General features: G+C 38.3%; 1 protein-coding gene across 1 annotated transcript; it reads right to left on the bottom strand.

Annotated features, from left to right (window-relative positions):
• Positions 1 to 2,845: 2,845 nt before the first annotated feature.
• On the bottom strand, positions 2,846 to 21,696 carry ttc12 (tetratricopeptide repeat domain 12; the record flags this gene model as incomplete). The annotated part of the gene is made up of 21 exons (XM_080505885.1): positions 2,846 to 3,018; positions 4,604 to 4,832; positions 5,025 to 5,124; positions 5,297 to 5,398; positions 5,702 to 5,770; positions 6,112 to 6,204; positions 6,364 to 6,498; positions 6,581 to 6,644; positions 8,284 to 8,379; positions 8,927 to 9,095; positions 9,463 to 9,551; positions 10,282 to 10,351; positions 13,894 to 14,082; positions 14,753 to 14,813; positions 15,920 to 15,991; positions 16,389 to 16,448; positions 16,840 to 16,961; positions 17,065 to 17,142; positions 19,084 to 19,105; positions 19,332 to 19,486; positions 21,645 to 21,696. 21 exons carry the CDS (start codon positions 21,694 to 21,696, stop codon positions 2,949 to 2,951), a joined length of 2,097 nt encoding a protein of 698 aa, XP_080362011.1. The 3' UTR covers positions 2,846 to 2,948.
• Between the last annotated feature and the right edge of the window lie 666 nt (positions 21,697 to 22,362).

Raw genomic sequence — 22,362 nt, forward strand, 5'->3', positions numbered from 1 at the left:
GAAACATCAGCAACCGACCATGTGTCTGATGTAAAGGTTTCTGTATCAGAAGAAAAAGATTTGATTTGGAAATTATACAAAATGTCTTGGCTATCATTCAAAGGTATCTTGAAAAAAGAAACAAGTGTCTGATTGTAAACTTGTCTCCTTCCTTCAATAAACCTCTCAGTAATGTTTTTGGGACTGATGCCCTTATTCAGTTTTTCTTCATGTCTTCCAGCTGACTCTTTATGTAAACTGGGTAATGACATGGTGGGCCGACTCAACTCTGCAGACAGCCCCACTGGACCGAGATTGTCTGAAGTTCCATGAGGTGATTGTCCAGGCAGAGCCACAGATTTCTCAGTGGATATTTCTCTTCGATCTGTCAGGCAGGTCAAACACAAGTTTGTCATTGCATTTCCTCTCGCTGAATCTTTAGCTTTATCACTTTGGAAGATGGATTGCATTGTGCCTGACAGATATGCATTTCTTCCTGGCTCTGAAATCCTCTGGCCTTGATGTTGTTTGTCATCGTTATCATTATGTGGCACAGTCGGGTTATCAATTACATGACGATGAGATGCAGATAGGAATGGAACTCTCAGCCCTCCATCAGCAGATGTGAGAGTAACAGAGTAAGTGTTTCTCAGATTTCTGTTATCAAGCAGTGTGCGAAGCCAAGGTGGAACTTTCACGGCATCTGCTGACAAATAGACCTTTGGCTCAGACGTGCCATTCATCATTGATTCCAGCGCAGCTTGTGTGGAAGGGAAAATGATCTTCTCATAATTAGAGATCAATGGAATTTCGGATTCTGCATCAAACCTCATCGCTGATGGATTATGTCTTGATGATGTGAGCGAATTCTGTCCATGATTGGAGACAAAATGCTCTGTGCTCGGCAAGGCAATTATAGCCACTGTTTCTGTGATTTGTGTTGTTTTGTAAGGTTCTGTTGGTCTGGTGTCAAATAAGACTGCCCCAGGAAACTTGGCAGTCACTGCCACTGCTCTGTGAGGATGTGCATTTTCTGTAGGTAATGTTTCTGTGCCACGACCACTCATGTTTTCCTTTTTCAAAAGCAGATTCTTTGTGACAGTTGTGCCTTTTATTTGTTCTGTGAGGTAACCTTGGAAATCTTCTTTTTCTGCCCTGACTGCAAAGAGAAAGCAAAGCATGTCACTTGGCTATTTTCTTCTTGAAATCTATTACATTAAATTCAAATTATCAAGCAAATTAAATAATTTGATATACAAATTATTAAAAGTTGCATGTTCTTCAAATGTGTTCATGTTTGGACAACTTGTTATACTAAACAGCACCACAAGGTTTGCAAACTGTATTCATCCTTATTACTATGTTGATGCTTATATAAAACAGTACTGTAAAGATTTCAAAAAAATACATATAACAATATATCATCAGACTGAATAAACATAAGTGCTGTGTTATTAGTTTTATAGATATCATACTCAATTTAAAGACTCATTGATGATTAAAGTAAGTGCAGCTGCTTGCCTCCACCCATTTCTTCTCCACCAGTGATTGAGAACAGTCTTCTCTATTTTGTTTTTCATGATGAAAATACGATTCTTGACTATTTCACACATATATCTGGGTTGGTTGATTTATTAGATTTAAGGGGGCATTTAAAGTGGCAATATGCTCTATTCATTTTGTTCTTGGTCTGCATGATAAAACATTTGATCTATAGTTTCATCAATCCATCACCACAACATATAAATTAAATGTGGAAAGAGCTGTGAAGAGCCATGCAAGAGCATTTTTTGTTTAATACCAGAAAAGTGAAAATTTCAAGCTGTGTAAAAAATGCTTTGAAGCAGAGAATTATTAGGTTGCTTCAATATGGGGTAAAACATGAAGCACTCACCATGCAGACATTTAGTGGAATTAAAATGCTGCATTGAAAAGTGTACCATTTGTAAAAGTCTCCAAAAAATATTAATAGCTATTCAACAGGTCACTGAATTCAAGTACGGTATATGTGAATCCCACTGTGGGTAACAACAAATATAAAAAAAAAAAAAGTATATGACCGATGGCACACACGAGTTGTTTGAAAGACATATGCTTACTGTTAATTATTGCACTGGCATGAGTTCGTTTTCTGATGTAAAATGATTATAAAGATATTTTCATGTATCATGAGGTCAGTTGATAATGTGGAAGATGAAGAAGGAGAATGTAAAGAGTGTATGACATTGAGATAATTGACCTGTACATGATATGACGAATTACAAATAAGCACATTATTCCTTTAAAAAGATTCAGCAAGTGGAGTTTGTAAGCATATTGGAAAATATTAAAAATGTATCCATGGTCTGTCCCGTAACAGAGAATAGTGAAAGCATTTCAACTCAAAAACATCAAATTTGTTCAGTCAGTTAACAAATAAAGAAATATCCACCACTGTGCTAAACATTACTGGTCAGTAGTTGAAACCAAAAAACATACACACACCAACAAAAGAAGAAATGTACTGTACCTAAAAGTGAATATAAAAATAAGAACATACCTGTGAGCAGGAGAAGGAAGGGTGTGAAACAGTAAAGCCTTGACATTTCTGTTCCGTCTTTCTTACAATAACTCAAACCCAAGTAAGCGAGTGTTCTTATTACTATTTAATCCAAGTGAGCAGAAGGTATTTGCTGTTTGCAGACACACTCACACACAGATGGCGTCATCCCTTTCAGGGAGTTTTTGTCCTCTGAAGTTCATTTATACATGGCTTGGATTTCTCAGTAACCCTTTCCTTCATAATCTCTCTTTTATTTGTGTGGTCCATAAATATGTTAAGTAAACAAATGTTTTTAAAAAGATTTTGAATAAAATTCATGGGAGACCTGCATCTTAGTTTTAAAATCATTGGTTTCATGGTTACATGTGATACTTTTTATTACTTTATATCCAGCAAGGAGCTTACAAATGGAGTCACTGAAACGTGCTCATGAAATTAATTTCACACAGGAGTGCAAGATCTCAAGACCATGTAGTTCCTGAAGTTTGCACAGATGCCTGAAAAAGAAGGAAAAAGTTTTTCCGTTAGAGAAAATTCAGTGGATTTGTACATCATACACTCATCTTGGGACCTGAAGAGCAATATGTCCTAAACAAAGCTGGAGCTATAAGCTCTGCAGCCTGAAGGCACGTTCCAATCTTATGAAAAAGGTGACTTTATAATGAGAGCCGTTGCTGCCAGTTCCCATTATGAAGTGACTCTATCAGTTATACACACGTACATTATCAGAGAGGTGCTGCAGCATATAGATTATGGCCTGCAGTAGCACAACACAACTCAATCACAGACAAGATCACATTTTATTGAAATCATTCTGAAGTCTGGAAATAAAAGGATCGCTGTGCCTAAATGAAGTTTATGTTGTTTGGAGGATGTTCACTTGAAGTTTCTTGTCGTGTTTTAAATTACTTTGGAGATAATGATAAGGCTCTTCTTGTGCACAGAGCTCAGGTTGAAGGTAATTAATCACATAAAAATGATTGTTGTTAATAGTTAACACAGATGGTAATTCCTAATTTGGCAATGTATTTAATAACGCTTCCTTGGTGAACGTCAAAGGGGTTTGTTTCCTTTTATATGGTCAAAGACTAAAGGGCACTTTGCTGAGCCAAAGGGGATTGTGCTACAGTGACCATTCCACAAAGAGCCTCAGATGCTTCACCAGCTAATAATTAATTCAGCAAATATGAAAAACAAAGCCTGTGCTCGGACCGACGTTGGCAAACAATCTGGGGCTGAGAGTCTGGCTAACATGCTACAGAGCACCATACAGGTAAGTGCTATTGTTTGGACTTACTATTAAAAAGCCTATCTTTTAATTGACTACAGGACTAAGTGATGGTATTGCAGTCAACACTCTTACCACCGAGAACCAGATTATTTCTGGACCTGAGTCTGTCTGCAGGTTTTATGGACATGTTTTCCCTGTAATGTGCATGGGTTTTCATACAGTAAAATAGTCTTAGTCACAACATCTGCTATGTTGTGAATAAAAATATACATTATAGGCAGTTGTGAGCAACTGACTGCCATGGCACTATGATCCCAAATTTTTGGGGATCAGTGTGATAGTTTTATATTTGACTGACTTTGACGGTTTATTCAAAAATGAGATTTTTATCATGGGATTTTTTCTGCGCCACAAGAGCAAGAGACACGCAAGAAATGCTTTCAGTGCAATCAAGACATGTCCCAGTCTGTTCAATCGTTAAGAATCATTAACAAAATATTAAGCAAACCAACTGCAAGTACTATGACAGTGGTAATGTTGTGGTGATTACCGCGCATTACTGGAGTTACCCAATTATCAAATGCACAGAATAGTAATGCTGTCCTAAAAGAGATGGCCTTAATATATATAGGGTTATGATAACAGCAATGACAACATAATTAGATCCTATTTAATTAGCCCTGGCCAGCCCAAGCCAAGTATCATAAGACTGCTGTAAGTTTGGTAACCAGAGCCATAACATCACATTCAAAAGTGAGGGTGGCATGTTGCCAAGTTTTTCAGTGCTACAGGCTACTCTGTAGAACGTAATCACCAACTTGTGGTTGATAAAGTAAAGGGTGGGAGGGCACCTGGGCTCAGATCGGCACAGCTTCCCGAGAGCAATCGCTGCGTTTTGCTGCACAGCTGTTCTCTCAGTGTCCCCTGCAGCGCGCCGCAGCAGCAGCAGCACTATATCAGTTCCCAGCAGGTGGGTAGCGACTCCTTCCAAATCAAGGCAGTGGGCCAAGCACAGGGCTGCATTTCCTGACACCATCTCATCACAGCTGGAACTTAGCAAATGACGTAAACTAGACAGCTCTGTGAAGAACAGTGAGTGAATTGCAAACAGGAGAACATATATATATATATATATATATATATATAATCTACTTGTACATCGACACACAGATCCCAGACACACGCTGTATTTAAATATTGCGTCAATCTTAAAATGTTATTCACTGAAAACTGAAGCAGCTTGTTAATGCTAACATGTCAATCATTTCTTACTTTGATCAGACTTCACCAGCTTCTCCCGTGCCAAGTGACTGGCAGCAGTGCACACTGTCAGAGCTTTAATGGCATACTTAGTGGCAGCCTGCCCTCCTGCCTGGGTAGGCAAACATAAAAATAACAATGCCTCATAAACAAGCAGCCTGGTGTATTTGTAGCTACCAGTAAGTTTCACAAAACATTTAACCTGAAAGTGGAATAAGTGTACGAACACGTTTCATGAGAACCAATAAACAACTGCATTCAATCAGACTCATGCAGTTATGTACCTTCAACACCCGCCGAAGGATCTGGATCACTTCACCCTCAATAACCTGCTGAATGGCTTCAGTGGATTGAGGGAGGACAGCACTCAACACACCTGTTGCCCTCTGGAAGACAAAGAAAAATGGTGGCATTATGAAGGAAGATAATGGAGAGGAAAGGCAGTGAGGAAAAGCAGAAAAATAGACTGGCGAGCAAAGGATTGAGTTTGTTTGTTATGGAATATGTCTGTCTCCTGAGAAAAGACCCCTATCATCAAGACAAATGTCTTATATTTACTCATTCAGTTGTACTTTCTGAGGATGATTTTTCTTTTGGAAAGTGTTCTTGGACAAACAAATTGATGATAATTAAGTCAAATACAAAGGGACAATCGGATATATGAAAGGGCTTGAGTAAGGATTACTCACAGTTACGATTCCTCCATCACTGTGCTTCAGCAGGCTCAGGCAACAGCCACAGAGTGGTACAGCATGCTCCTTCCAACCGGCAAAAATGGGAATGGGGGATTGATTAATTTTCACATACATTTCACCTCTAAATAGGTGACATCACACATCATGCTTGAAATAATTGCTTCCTGTTTCCGTGATCAGGTTGCTTTTATCCATGCTGTTAATTATATTATAATCTATTAAGGTTCTCTTTTGTGAGGTAAGTCTCACGGTGACATTTTAATCCTCTCAAGGTGACCAGCGGACAAAATGACAGTTCAGCTTGACCTTGTCCGAGATATATGAACGCTATCCATCACCCTGCAGAAGTCTGTGTTGTCACACAAGCGCTTATTGCACATTCAAGCAGGGATCAGCTGTCTTGCCTGGATAACTGGAGAGGTGATGGCTGAAAGGTTGATGATCAAGCCAAGTAAAGGGTAAAGGGTCTCTCTTTGTTCAGATGCACAACACTGGCTCTGCAGAGAAAGAAAACAAATTCCACATGAACAGAAACAGGGCCTCTATTATGTGTGATTGTGACATCAACATCCACTAATTTTCTTTTTGTAATCTTAACTCAGCCACTGATCATAGATTTGTACTTTTCTAAAGCAACGGTCTGTGACCATACTCACAATGGCAACTCGAAAGGCGTCCCAACATTGTCCATCATGAGCAAGTTGGTGACGAATGACATTGTCTCCAGCCAGTGAGCCGAGAGAGGATATCAGAGATGGAAGGACAAGTTCATTGGACGTATTGATATGTCTCTGAAAAACAAAACCGACAAATGTAAATACTTGCCTACGTGCAATATTAATAAAAGTATACCATTGCTTCGACTTGCCTTACCAGGAGTTTTGCAAATGGCTCACAGATGGATTCTGTCAAATTATTTCTCAACTGGATACGGAATCTACAAGACAATAATGTACTTATTAAGAACAAATCACAATAAAATGAGAATAAATGCCATAAACGGGTATTTAACACATAAATGTGATGTAAATGTAATAAAAACCAAATTGTTGCCATCAGAACACAATCTTGTGTATTAAACCTTAAGTGTAACAAGACCAATAGTTGTGGGGATTTACATAAAAAGCCTCTCCCAGACGTCCTGTCAGTTGTATCTTCAACTAATCCCAACAGCTCTTCATTTTATCTTTCATTGTAAAAATTCACGAAGTCAAGTATTCAGCCAACACAATGAGGCAGCATGTGCGTTGAGAGTTAAATGGGGAAGTTTTACGATCCATGGATGAGAGTTGGCAGTCCTGCTTTGCATTGATTTGAAAATATGTTTCTGAGGGATTTTCTTCTTTGTCCTGTCTGCTGGTGAAAGAGCTTTAATCACAACAAGGTGAGATAACTTTTATCCCCATCTACAGTAAAGCAATTTGGCTGAAGAGAAGATATGTAGAGCAGAGTATTATCCCCATCCCTTACAACATCTTACACCATGACTGCAAATATGAAACTAACAAACAGAGTATACAGGTACTTTTTTTTAACTGGGAAATGGTTAAAAGATCTTAAGAATTCCACTTCGCTGTTTTTTTCTAACAACCCAGCATGACACAAAGAAACAAACGCAATTTTGTTGTCGTAATAACTCTAAGGTACCCTTCTGGAGGATACCTTTTTCAAAGATGAAAAAGTGTCAAGTGCATGAAACACCACAGTAGATGCATATGTTCTTTTATTCCCCCAGAACACAAAATGCCCAAGTCAAACAGGACAATTCAATTTAGTGGTGAAATGGCATTGATTGCTGTGTCTCTGGAGGGTCTCACTCATCCATATCAAAAGCAGTAAAAAAAAGGCTGATGGATTTGCTGTGTTTTTCTGTATCAAATATTGCACAATACATTTGTCTTTGATGGATTACAAAACACAATGCTTTAGTATTTAAACATAGTGTTATAAAATGTGAATGCACGTGTGAAAATATCTGCGCATTCTCTTGAGTGATTACTGGCAGGCTTTTAAAAACGATCTTGACCATTTGTGTATTAATTTTTTAAACCGAAAACATCAATACAGTACATCAGTGGCTCAGCCAAGCTTCTTAGATGAAGAGAAAACCTCTGTAGGATATAACACATTTTTTGAGTAAGTGTCTTTGAGCTCCAGACAAGGAAAATTGATCTCCCTGTTTCACTGCTTGACACCTCGACTTATTTCCTGCTGTGTTTCAGAGCCTGGGTTGTCCTTTCATGTCTACTCTCATGAGGCACCACAAAGGAAAACAGGTTGAGAAGGGCCTTTGCCTTGAAGTGATATTAACACTTGGGTTGCACATGTTGATTTATTAAAGATGCCACACGTCCCCTCCTCCTGGGACCTCTCTTGAGGTGGATGGGATTTGAAGTGCTTTTAATATATATGTATATGACATATAGAAGGGGACAGTCTAACCAACAGGAGACAGTCATGTTGGTCATTCTCTGAGAATGGCAAAATATCTAAATAATATGTACGTCAGAAGTAATGTTATTCCCACGAGAGGGACGCACTCTAATCATTTTTGTTTGGCTATTTATCATTATTACCTGTTTTCCATTGCAAAGTTTTCCAGAATGCTGACTGCAGTGCTCTGCTTTTTCTGCTCGGACCTTGACATGCACTTCATAAGATTCTTCACCAACCTTCACATTCACATCAACAGTCAACAAAGTGAGATGAGAAAAAGATAGAAAGCACAGGGAGAATACGTGAACCAGTCATTTGATAACATGGTCCCTAATGAATGTTATTGAGATATTTTGCTGAGAGAAATAACTATTATCCACAGATAATGAGAGTATGCACCTTTGTACCAAGAAATTTCACCTGCAATATATCCCTCAATCTACTCATTTTCAGAGAATATAATCAACTGCAGATATACAGATACAAAAAGACATTTGTGCCTCTTTGTGTAATTAGATGTGTAATAATATGCACATTTTCTTGAAATATAACCAGAGGGCAAAACCGAATTGATACAGACAAACAAATGGCCTTGAGCTGACCTGAGTTTCATAATGGTAGGCGGTAAAGTAACAGCTCTACTATTTCTGCCTGTATAATTGCCTGCCTCTGCATTATGTTCACGTTTGGTGAAGACAGAAGGATACATCTCACTCCTGCCATGTTGTTGGAGGTAATGCTGGCATTAGCTGCATCTGCTGACAACATAAAGGCATGTCTTACATGTGCAAATGCAGGCTGTCAATGATAAAACATCTGCTCCGTGGTGTCTGTGCAAACAGACATAGTAATGCCAGGCATTCATTCGCTACTGCACCATGCTCTGATGTCACCAACTGAACAATCAAATCTCGGGCAACTGGACAGGTCATCAGTATTTTCTGGTTTTCATCTGGAAGCACAAAAAAAGTACAGTTGGTAAAAACAAAAAAAAAAGAAAGTGAAGGGTTATATTCCAAAGGGAAACATTACCTTCTGAATTATAATCTGTGCTTAAACTGACAAAGATTTTATTACTGATTAAAAAGTGCAAACTATATGCAAAGCTATGGAATCAAAGATGGCATAAATAGTTGCAAGGGTAATGCCAACATAGCGTGTGGAATATATAGAGAGATACAGGCTTGACAAAGGTAAGACTTACCGTGCAATAAGGATATAATGAAAAAACAAGGGATTATGTTACCATTAGTTATATATTCAATCAGTGAGATCAAGTTGATGCACAGAAAAGAAAGTCCCCTCAATTATCTACATACCATTTCCATAACAAGCAGTCCTCCAGACTTTTAGAGTAGACACACATAACTCCTGGCTCTGTGGGTCATCTGTTTCCTGCAGCAGGCACCTGTGGAGGGAAAAAAACATACCACACTAATTCATATTTATTCATGTCAATAAGTGTTTGTATACCAAGATACAAAATGATAGACAGGAAATGAACTCAAAAGGGACTTGTGTTGAAAAACAGATAACTAAAGATGAATCTGCCCCCAGTGAGATTTATGGTACTAAAACCCACTATTTATTAATATACAGTATTTCAGGACAGCTCAATAGTATGTAAAGAAAAACAAATTAAATAGAATTCAATTTCACTTTTCGACTGAACTCCTGGAAAAAGTATCTTGTTTGAAATCAGCATTCAGAGTACAAGTATCCCTTTAGATTGTGATCAGAATGGTGAACAATAGTGCCGGCCTTCTCTGCTACACTGTTCACAAAGGTTTGAAGTTGTTTTATCACTTCAATGTCCCGAGTTACTCATTTCATTAGACTCAAACTGTAGTAGATGCTGTCCTCCAACCTGAGTACAGGGTAAACAATTAAAATTAAGTAAAAAAAAAAGTAAAATTAGGTTATTTCAGAGCTGTTTTCAACGTCATGGTATGTTCATTGTTACTCCTTTGGGCGATCGCACAAACAACCAAAGAGAGGAAGAGAGGGGAGGTGAGTTGCGGGCATTGAGTGATCTCTCTAGTTTGGGCCATCATTGCCTCTCTGTGCCCTCATCTCTGGATCCATCTGTCAAAACTCCATGGAGGGCTGACTGCGACCTCTCCCTCTGGTCTCCTTACCGCCTCACTGTCCCATTGCCGCTGATGACACTAAAACCATTGTGCAGTCTGAAAAGGGTTTGCCCTGTACCTGTTGAAGAGAACAGTAGAACAGTGTAAGAAGACCGAAAACTATATATCACCACCTGCTCGCCTCAAGGTTTTACAGGAAAACAACAATCTTCTCTTTTTTCTGGACTTGTCACTTGTTTATCATCAAGGACACTACAGACAACAACTGATAAAAAAAAATATACAGAGTGAGTCAAGTACAATGCCGATTGGGCTCTTTTCTTCGAATAATAAGAATGAGAATAACAAGTAAAGCAGTGAAGGAGTGAACCGTGGTGAGATCCTTTCAGTTGTGAGTTATGTAAGTTTTACCCTTTTCTGTCGAATGGCACTGCGAGACAGGCATTATATCATTTGGCATGACACTTTTTATTCAGCTAAATGATGAAAAAGGAGAAAACGGTTAGGAAACATTTGCTGTTGTGCAAAGCAGAGGGCAAAAGAATACAGTGTACTACGCAGAGCGGTACAAGGTGAAACAGAAAAGAGAATTGACTTTACACTATGATGTAACTTTCTCTAGCATCATGGTTTACTCAATGGTGAATTCAAGCTGCATCACTTTAATCAGCCTGAAGTCACATTGCAATGACATTACAACTGACAAATTCTGTCTGCTGAACTTTGCTGAGGGACCATTGACCCAATTAATTATACTGCTATTGTCGTGCTGTTGTAATAAAAGAAGCAATATCTGCCCTTTTGTGGTGACTAAAGAGAGTTGTGGGTTTCAAAGTCATTTGTTGGGTCAAACACATTCAGGAAATATCAGTTGCTAGTTGAGAAGGTTGATAAGCTTTGTTGAGATGAAATGCTGTCTGTTTACTGTGATCCCTTTTAAGACAGCAGGAGGTCTTAGCAATCAAATTTCAATTACTTTTCAATGTAATGTTAACAATATACGCTGTGGGGATATTGTGTGAAATGGCTTGTGCCAAAAGAATACACCATTCAGTCAACGACATAAGTAAATAATCTCAGTTGTTCATTTTATCCGAAGGAAAACAGACGCTGCAACTCTGATAGTCAATTCCAAATGTGCTACTTGCTCTTATAAGCAAAGTCAGATATCTTCTGGTTATATTGATTGTCAGAACATGTCCCCTCAAATTGTATGTATTTATTAAACATAAGCTGTCTATTAACAAACATTTAATCTGTTAATGAATATTTTGAGGTTGACAATAATAAAAGAACAACTAGTGATTAAGCCTAAAGGAATACTAAAACTCGAATGCTATCAATAAAACCTTAGCTTATGATATTGTCAACAACAGTGAGAGCCATTCATGTGTGGATGCATTGTACTATGAGCCCTTACGACAACAATATGTGTCATTGATTGCAGATCTTGTAAATGCCTTCACATAGCAATTTCCCATCTATTCGCATAACCACTCCTCATTTTAAAGGTCCCATAGTACACAGTTTTCATCTATTTCACATCGGTAGCAGAGGCCCAACAACATTGTGTTTAAAGTGTATTGCCCCCAAACCCAGCTTTGGTCCTGAACTCCGCTGATCTAAAAGCCCCTCTCGGGACCTCTACAGACAACAGGCTGTTTGTGTTTCTGTCCCTTTAAATCTAATGAGCCATTCCTTCTCCTTGTCTGTTTTCTGGTAGCATTTGCAAGGAGAAAAAATGGCACACGCTTGTGAATCTAGAGGGCAGAGCTCATCTGTCTCGAGGAGGGTCAAAGGAAGTATCCACTGCCAGAGAATGGTTACTTCCACAGTTTGCTTCATGAAGGGAAAGTCTCTGATTCGCCTGTGAGCACACGTTTGCTAAAAAGTGGAGCAAGCAAGTGCAGGATGTGACATACTTTCTTCACTTTTAGGGCATCATGCGGAGGCTGTGGAGACACATATTATTGCTAGAAAGTCATTATAAAGTGAATTTAGCATCATATGGGACCTTTAGGAACAGTATCACATAGGCTTGCAGATTAAAGCCAGAGGAGATAAACAAATTTGTAAATGATAATACAATGTGCTGTCCCGAGTATACAATAACATCCTCGGCGTCCCTAAAGAACAAGTCTCACTCTTGCTCTGAAAAACAAGTGCTGATAGACCTGACATGATACAAACTATTGTCTACACTAGAGCCATGTACCAGAACACAAAAGATACTGCTTCTCAAGGTGTTTACACTTGAATCTTGATGCAGCCATCTGTGAAAGGGTGAAGCCTTTCATCAACACCCTGGTGCGCACCAAACAAACAGGCCGATTCTGTTTGAAAACTTGGCTACGGTCTCTTTGCAGATAGATTTATTTTTTTATTGTGTGTCTAAAGTCAGAAGAAACTGTGAAGGGTGCATGGATCAAAGAACTCTAAAGAGACAGAAAGCATGACGTGGCGGGATTCCTAAATGTATCATAATTAATTGTTTTGATGCCTTCAAACATTTAATAAGTGTTGGAGAATATTACAATATTCATTATGTTGTATCAAGCCAGTCACAGAGCATTGCAACAGAAACTTAAATAATCACCGGTTGCAGTCTTCACAGCAGTCATCCAGTACGTGTATGCTTTACATCTTTTTGTCCAATGTCAAAATTTCCAGTGTGCACACAAAGGAAACCAAAAGAGTTTGAATTTTTCTCTAATCTTTCCTCTATTCAGTCCACACCAAGGGACCACACCACAAGTGAAAAACCCTGCATAACTCAGAGAGGGTTGAGTACAGCAATGCCACTGAGATTACTGGATTCATACCTACTGCTATTCATGTTTCATTAAACAGAAGGCAGCTTCAGAAGCTTAGAGAGGGTTTTCTGTCAACCCAATTGACTGCTATCTATTAATGCGAATAACGCCAATATTGCACGCACAACCCGGTCCTCGCATCAGGTCTCAATCCTCATCTTCTAATGTAACATCACTTGACTGTTGACTTGACATCACTTGACTGAAACAGCTGACATTGCTGGCTTAGAAAACCCAACTCAGCAGTTCACCAACCAGATAACATCATCATTTATACAGCGAGGGAATGTTTAATTCTTCTAACCAATGTTGTCAGAATCAGAAAACTAATGAACTCACACTAACCGGTCAAACGAACAATCTGAAGATGGAATAGATGTGATTGTAGAAAACCTCCTCCCAAAAATCTACATGTCTGTCTTTCTGTGCATTTTACGATGTTATGGTATACATGCTACTCCAATGCTCTGCAGTAGCTTTATGGCCCATATCGGACATTTGCTCACTGTGACAGGCAAATGGAGCATGAAGAGAAATCAGTGATGGACGATGTTAGGTCTCCGCTCTCTTTCCAAGCCACAGAAGACAACATGAAGCAATTCGTTTTTGCAGCCTTGCTTCACCTGCCATGCCCTATGATATTTACTGTGAGTACTTAAGTTCTGTCGTAATTATTTCCCCTTTGACTCTTTTTAACCAGCTGGGCCTTCAAGCTGATATTTTTCCATTTTAGCTATAGAGCTGGCAAAATGGTGCACCAGTGAAGCAGATTATTGAAGAAACACTAAGCAAAATAGATTAAAGAGGAAGCGCGATTGTGTAAAGCTCGAGCTGAAAAAACACTTACAGTCAGAAAGCGCTTCTGACAGAATCTCCAATCCTCCACAGTAGTAGAGGGTTAACTGGCCAGGTTTCGACAGTTTCTCCAGAAGCTGGACCACTGTTGTGGCCTTCCTGCTTCCCTTGTCAAACTCCTGTTTTGCATTTCTTTCACGACCCTCTCTTTCCTCTTCTACATCTACCTGGGTCAGGTATTCTGTAAAGAAAACCAATAGAAGACAGAAGATAATAGATGCAGGGTGAGCAAGTTTTTCCAGGGCAACAACTGTCTTTTCAGCCATCGCCCCTACCCATACAGAAAGTTAGCATGTATAAGAAATTAAAAGTTATCCCACACAGCCCATATAAATATTCTCTATAAATGTCACACAGTAAAGCAAGGATAAGCTCGAATAAACATTGTTTCCACATTCCACTATTGAGGGTGCTAAGCTATTTAAGTATATTTCAAATATGTTTGTAAACAAAAGCTTGCATTACTGAACAGTTATAGTCGATACGCATGAAAGCCAGCAAAGTTGTTTTTTGGCTGAGCAACAGTAGACTTCACTTCATGACTGCAAATAGCAAGCTTTAGGGAAGTCTTGTAATTAACTGGGTGAGAGTCAGTAAGAACACATTATTGGAATTAAATGAACAACGAGCCCCTTTTGAACTTCCAACAAGCTTCATTTAAACTTCAATTTATAGCTCATAATGCATGAAACTGCCTGTATCACAAATATGTAATTTATAATGTATTGAAATGTTTAATAATCTGTCTTCTGTTGGAAAAATGCAAATGTGTGCACCAAAACATCAAATGCTGATATTTTTTTATCTAAACAAAAATAGAAAATGGCTTGGATCCAGTATAGAGCTTCTACCTTTTACCATCTTCTCCTTGTTTGGCTCAATTTCCTGTATCTTTTCAAGGCAGTGTCTTGCCTGAAAAAGAAGATAATTAAGTTTAGAATGGGTTTTCATAAAGCCTCTCATGTAAATCCTTGAAAATAATGTGACTTTAGCCAATGCAGAACATTACAGTCCTTAGCAAGTCTTTTCAGTGTTCTTAAAAAAAACTAAGCAAATAAACTTTGCATCGACTTTGATTGCTTTACATCCTCACCCTCCTTGACCCCGAGATTTTGACATCAACCATTCCCTCTGTCTCTCCAGTTGCAATCTTCCATCAACATCAATGACGCTGCCCTCAGCTCATTCAAAAATGACTTCATCAACATAAAACAGTTCATCAGAACCCCCCCGCCCCTCCTTTATTCCTCCACCGTCTTGGTGACATCATTTGTTGCACAACCCTAATTTCCACAGCTATGTTTACCATGTTCACCTCGACCCACATCACACTCCTCGCCTCGACCCACATCATTTGTACATTTGTACAAATCAAACAATGAACATCAACTAAATTCCTCGGACGAAACTGATTGATCAAACTTAGTCATTATTTGCCTCAAGTCTCTCAGGTTTAGAATAGTGACAGTGATATGGAGCTAATTCTGTCTCCCCCCATTAACATTTTAGGAGTAATCTTTGTTAATCTTACTTTTAATATATCAACAAAGTAACTAATGCAACTTTCTTTCACTTCAAGACATTTCCCATCCCTGCTGAATCCTCTACTTCTCAGCAGCTTAAACACTCATCAAAGCTTTTCTCAACTCTTGCCCCAACATAAGGGGACTCACTTAACAAATCTCATCGTAACTATAATAATCTCAGTGCCTTCAAATCCCTACTAAAAGATATCTTAATAATGTTTAGAATGCTAGAAGGTCCTTGAATAGTGTGAAATATCTGAACACATTTTAGTGAGAATTTCTAGTACTATAATTGATGTGAAACATCAAAAATCTGAAAACATATTTTCAGATTTTCTCTCGTTTCTTTTCCTTTCTTACATTCTCATCCATCATGACGTATCTACATCAGCGCTATGGTTGTCTGAATTGGCAAGTGTAGGTGTCTGCAAAGCAACATGTAAAAAAAAAAACCAGGTGTGATTTGATGTAATGAGCTGTAATCATCCTCACCTCGTTATATTTCTTCAGTCCCAGATATGCTTTGCCCATGTGTATATAAGCCTTTACGCACCTCTCATTACACTGATGGAGAGAAAATGATCTTGGGAGACTATTACTTAAAGTGCTTCATCAGTTACACATCTACATAATGTTGACTTGATTGTGCATTGATAATACGAACACATGCAAAGAAAAAGTCCAATTTAACAGACCAGATAGATAGAAAGGATCAAAATGTGTTCCAAGAACATGATCATTTCGAGTAATATGATTTGCAGAACATTTACAACATCAAAAGTACAAAAACGTATAGATCAAATAAATTCACAAAAGTTGAAGATTACATTCATTGTATCAAGCATATTCCCATTTGAGCATCCCTAAATTGCTTATCTTCTATTATTATTATTTAGTATTGTGTCTTAAAGGGACATTCAAGGTAAAAATTGATTGATTTCATTTCCCAGTTAATGCTTACCTTCAGGGCCCATTCACAGTCACTGATGGCCTCCTTGTACTTTCCAAGTTTGATGTAGGCCTAATTAGATTCAAATAGATGGTAAATGAGCATTGAATACTTAAAACAAAACAAAAAAAAACCATCTGGTTTGAAAATGTAAGAAATTTGATTAGTACTCAGGCATTGTTTAATAAGTAATTTACCATGGAGCAGCTGTTTGTAATGACTTTGAAATTAAGTTAACAGCAAATGACCATCATTATACAAAAAATCCATAGAGGTTGATTTAACAGAGGTCTGAGCCTATTGTGATTTATTGATAAGACCAAAATAGCTGCGATGTCTTGGACAATTAATTATTTCTTATTATATCTTAGAGTGGAGGAGAGTCTGCTGTTCTTGTCGTTCATTGTAAAAAAAGAAATACATTGTAAAAAAAAAACAACTTAAGATTACATAAGATATTTACCTGTGCTCTGTTGGTGTACAACGGCTGCATATCCTTTAGTTCAGCAAGGCCGTCACTGTAATACTTCACAGCAGTGTCATAGTCTTCTCGAGCATAAGCTTCGTTTCCCTTCTCTTTTAATGCTGTAAACATTCCAGCGTTTAAAGAAATAAAACAGACTGCAAGCACAACAGAGTACAGCAATAAAACATGGCAACATTGATAACCTCCAAGGGCATCACATACCTGTTGCCTTTTTTGTTTTAGCAGTTCTTCTAACCCTCCTGTTCTCAGCATCTTGCTCGATAATCTTCATGAAATTCTCTGATTAGACACAAAAAAAGCACTTCATTTTCTGATTATGAAAAGGGTAGGAGGGAGGTGTGAAAATATTTAATATTAGGAAGTGATTCACATGGCAGTGTGGGTTGTGGACCATGTAGAGGGAGTAAAAAAAAAAAAGGCTGAACCTATAAACGCACACGTTTCAAATACAGTCGATCTTATCGAAAACTGTGAGGTGCACTTACAAACACTCACACGAGACAGTTTGTGAAGTTGTTGAATATTTTGAATGCCACCACTGGAGACTGCAGGGATCCAAACAGAATCTGAAAATATTGGAAAGCTGCAATGTTTGCACAGGACAAACATTACTGTGGGCTGAACAGTGGGGTTGTGGTTAAAGTCTGAATCCAGGGTTGAGTTGGGAGAGTATTTGTGTGTATTTGCACATTCTCTGCGTGAACATGTGCATTATTTTTTTTCCTTTGGACTCTGTTCTCGCACTATCAAAAAGCATGCCTGGAGCATGCGTGGGACATTTACCATTTAAGCTGGATTGTAAATGATACCTGGGTATCTAGAAATCAACTGTGCAGGTAAAGAGAGAACATGCAAACTGCACACAGAAACTCTTCAGCCTGGAATCGATGCCTTGCGTAATGTATGTCCTTCTTGCATGCCATCTCCCTTCAATTTTATTCATGTTTGGGGCACTTCAATAACTGTAGGATGCATTCTAATCTGAGTAATAACCTTTCCAAACTGGCAGATTGATATGGAATGTGATTATAAGTGTTGTGAAGCACATCATTACTTTTTTTTTTGTTTTAATTGTGATTTTCCCAAAAGCAAAAATGTTATTCCACTTGAAAAAGCCAAATGTGATCATGAGGAACAACACATCTCACAATGACAAGCCTTCTCTCTTACTTCAACACAATACTGTAAAATCACACACATCCAGTGGTGTAGTCCAGGATATACGTGGGTGTACGGTGTATGTCCACCAATGTTTCAAAAAGAAAATTTCTCCGGGGTAATGAAGCCGTGAACCATCCTACTCTGCCTCTCATGGTCTCGTATCCCCTGCATTCACTGATTTCATTGGTTAATGTCTATGTTTACTGGGCAGCAGTAGGACTGACGGGCTCACCAGAGGCAGAGTGGGCTGGGTCATTATGAGACCAATATTGCTAATCAACAAATAATACCGAAATTATGGGACAATTAGCAAATGCTATGAATGGATTTTCACTGAATAGAGTCAACATCTATGCCACCATTTCTTTAAAAAAAAAGACAGGACACATTTCTGGGTGGCGTTTAAAGAAGGCAAAAATCAAGAATATACCCACCTATCCAAGGATCACCACTCTACTGCACACATCCTTGTTCACAAGGCAGGGGATTATTCCAATGAGGTGGTCCTGTAGTGCGTAATGCACTGCGCAGCCTTGATATGAATCATTTGGTTATCTACCTGTTTAGGTTGATGAGGGACAGCCTGTGTCATTTCAGGTTCAATAGTCAGAAAGCGGGGGGGGGTTATAGCAGGGGGCTTTGTGCTCTAAGCTCTGCAACGTTTGCCTTCATCTGTTGAGTAATAATGTTGTGCTGAAAAAGAAGCCATATTTTTTATAATCTTTCTCACCTATAATTGACAAAAAGCTGACTTCCATTTATTAGTCATGTTTAAGCACATGTATTTTTGAAATGTCGAGCGTTAGTGGAGTAAATAGTCAAGACTTACAAATCTCCCCACTTAAAGAGGCCTTGAGGCAAATGAACCAACAGAAAATATTGCTCCGGTGAAGTCATTTGTATCCTTTAATTCACAGCAGCACATAGCAACAAAAATGTCTTTGGAAAAGGTAATAAAATAAATATTGTTTATTAAAAAAAAAGGATCCCAATAATGTCCAATGTAAAACTGCTTATGGAATGAATAATCACCAAAAGATTTATTATATTGTTGCTCACCTGGACTTTCATTCTGCGGGTTCTGGAAAACATAAGAAAAACAATTTTTTAATAGTGTTTACAAGGTCGTTCCTTCCCATAAGCCACTACCTCATGCGTTACCCGGCTGTGGTAAGAGGAACAAGATGTGGTTGGTGGTGCATATGTGCTCGAGGGGCGGGGACCCCTCACAGGAGCAACAGACTGAGTGAGAAGACAAAGAGCAGAAGTGCAGCTAGGTGATGTTTTCTCTGTGTACATGTCTTTACCGAGGAGGATTGACGCGGTGGGTTTGTGTTGATTGTGGTTTTGTTGACTTTTGTTCTGCAGGATTCATCCAAGGCAGCGATGTAGCCATCAGCCTCCGCCAATGCTTTTAGCTGCATGTCAGTATCACAAGATCGGAGATCTGTCACGAGTTGACCTGAGGAAAAAAAAAAAGAAGTTGTGATTGAGTTTGTCTGGAGTGGTCACGCCAATTAATGGATGTTATATATTTTCACCAGAATAATCTCTTGGGAAAAGAGAACTGTGTTAAACCTGTGGATCAAATCAGCCACTTCTCCATCCAGTTAGTGATCATAAATTAAGAAAGTATTTTAAGAAAATCACATTAATTGATCAATGCTGAACATGACTGATTGGGAGTGATAAGCTTTTATCATCCCAAGTGTAATTTTCTGTGTTGTCCTTCAAACTTTGTCATTATAACCGATCATCTCTTAAATGTTGCCAAATTCAGACATATTTGTTGTAACGCTCCAGTATGTTTGACAACTAACTGGTCTAACCCCTTGAATCACGTTTCATTTTGTGCTTTTGACGGCTCAGCACTTCTTCCAATAGCTCCATTGGGGAAAATGAGCAAATTATCACAGAAGTGATACAATTTCCAGGAGATCTTTCTCATATAAATGAGGCCCGATGCCAAAACCTTTGTTTTAATGCTCACTTGTGGTGTTATTGTTGGTTGATCACATAGTAAATGAATGCAAACTGCAATTATACAGCATCATAGTTAATTATGCCTACTGCGTGAAATCGTCAAAGAAGACAATGATTGCATTATTTTTGCATAAATATTGTTATAAAGAAACCTTATTTTTGGTGGTTTTGTTTTGAAGCTGTGGCATAGATTATCATTAGTGTATTAGCAATGGTAGCTTCACTTTCACCTGGTACTGAAACCTAAAGCATATAGCTTCTGTTCTGGTCAATGCAATGAGTGACACATTTATTCATATCAGCTAAAGTTATGCACTATAACCTGATTTAAGTAACTACATCTTGGATGGCCCATAAACATGGAGGTGGGTCTTACAAAGGTAAGCCAATGTTTATTTGAGGCGTCTAATACATCACAGGTACTGCTAAATATAGCTTGATCTTATTTGTCACTTGCAGTCAGCCATCTTTCACATTACTGTCAGTGACGGTGAATTAGTTCACGATTAATGAGGGTGCTCCACTTCTCATGATCTTGGTAAAATATTATCAGGGCATTTTTCTCCGCTTTGGCAATCGCTGAAGTTAATAGTTCTGTGAGTAGACCAGAGACGGAGATATAGCCCTACATCTGCAGCAACAGAAATGAGTAAAAGCCCACTTTATATCTCAGCAATTGAAACTGCTTCATAAAACCAATCATGGTGATTAACCGTAAGGCTTTTCTACCAAAATTCGTGGGTTGCGCATTATTTGGAAATGTCTTATTTACAACACTGCTTATACATTACAACGTCGTTCCATTAACTCATTCTCGGGGCTATGGAGTTTTATGAGCTTTATGTAAAGCCCCACTACTTTCTGAACTCAGTACAGCTCCTTTATTTCCCGCCTTACATTATTGGACAAACACATTAATCCATGCATGTCTGACCTCACTAGTGACTACAACAATGGTCAGACAGACTGCATTTATAGATAGGAACTGCTGTTTCGTTGATGCATTTAATAATATTATGTGTTAACCATGAAAAAAGTAGATGGCAAAAAATAATGTTCTCTAAAAAAGTATTGCAACTATTTGAACAGATCCCAAAATGTTTTTGAGTCACATTACAGGTAGCTTTGTTTAAATAATATAATATACTGGGCAGCATGTTAACCATGATCTAGAGAAATCCAGTGAGAAGTTTTTCTAATTTAGACATTTCTTAAGCTATGAATTCTTGAGTATGTATGATTTTTGTCATGCTTTTTGACACATGATCTTGTGAAAGATACAAAACTGTGTTTTATACTGAGTTTGATCCTGAGATATAAATGATAATACTATGAATGCCTTGAGTTCAGCATGGGATTACAGTAATGTGAGTATTTGCAATTCTTCACTTCAACCTCAGAATACTCAGAATGATCTAGGATTGCATAAAATAAAATAAAAAAATAAAATAAAAATAAAAATACTTCTTTTTTTTTTTTTTTTTTTTTTACAGAATATAACGTTTTACAGGTCAAGTGTTAACAGGTTGCTTTAACTCGACTGATGATCCTCACTCAAAACTCATACTCGGTGTTATCTGGTTGCACAGAGAGGAACAAGAGGAGGAGGAGAAGAAGGGGGAGGGGGGATTACTTACTTATTTTGTCAACATTCTTCAAAAAGCTGTCGATGTCTTCAAGTTTCTCCATTCCGTTTTTTTGTGCTTTTGAAAAGCCAACTTTTATTAGCGCTGAAGCTTTGTGGCTTCTGCCTGAACGTCCGCTCTGAAGTTTCAGCGTGTCGTTACCATGGATACGTTGCCTTCAGGGCCTCTCGTAAACTGTGACACGAGAGGGACACGTTGTGTGCCTGCCTCTTCAACGCAAATCTCCTTTTATCGACTGTCATCTTCCCCCATGAGGTGCCTCTCCTATCCACTCTGTATAGGAAATTGTGCGCAGTTTGTTTTTTTTTACAATTTATTCAGAAACAATTAGGCGAATTGTTAACAAAAGTCATAGCAACCTATTTCCCGAATGTTCTGTACGCGTTAATGTGCTTTTTGTGTCAATGTTACCAACCCCTTATGCTTTTAAAAAATGGCAGAAAAAAATTAAATGGCAGCCCAGGATAATAATCTGTGCGGTTTGCATCTTCAAGAGGCAGGCACTCAAACTAAATTAATAAATTATCAGAATATACATTTGTGACGACGATTCATGAATCGAAAGAGTATTTCCATGAATGTTGTTGGTTGCAGACATTACCACAGTAATTATATAGGTCATGATTGTGAATTAATATTGACCCCGTCACTGAAATGTTCTGAGATACGTTTTCTTCTCACCTTCGCAAAAGCACTTAATGGTATCACC

Source organism: Blennius ocellaris (genome assembly GCF_963422515.1).
Source record: "Blennius ocellaris genome assembly, chromosome: 2".
NCBI lineage: Eukaryota > Metazoa > Chordata > Actinopteri > Blenniiformes > Blenniidae > Blennius > Blennius ocellaris.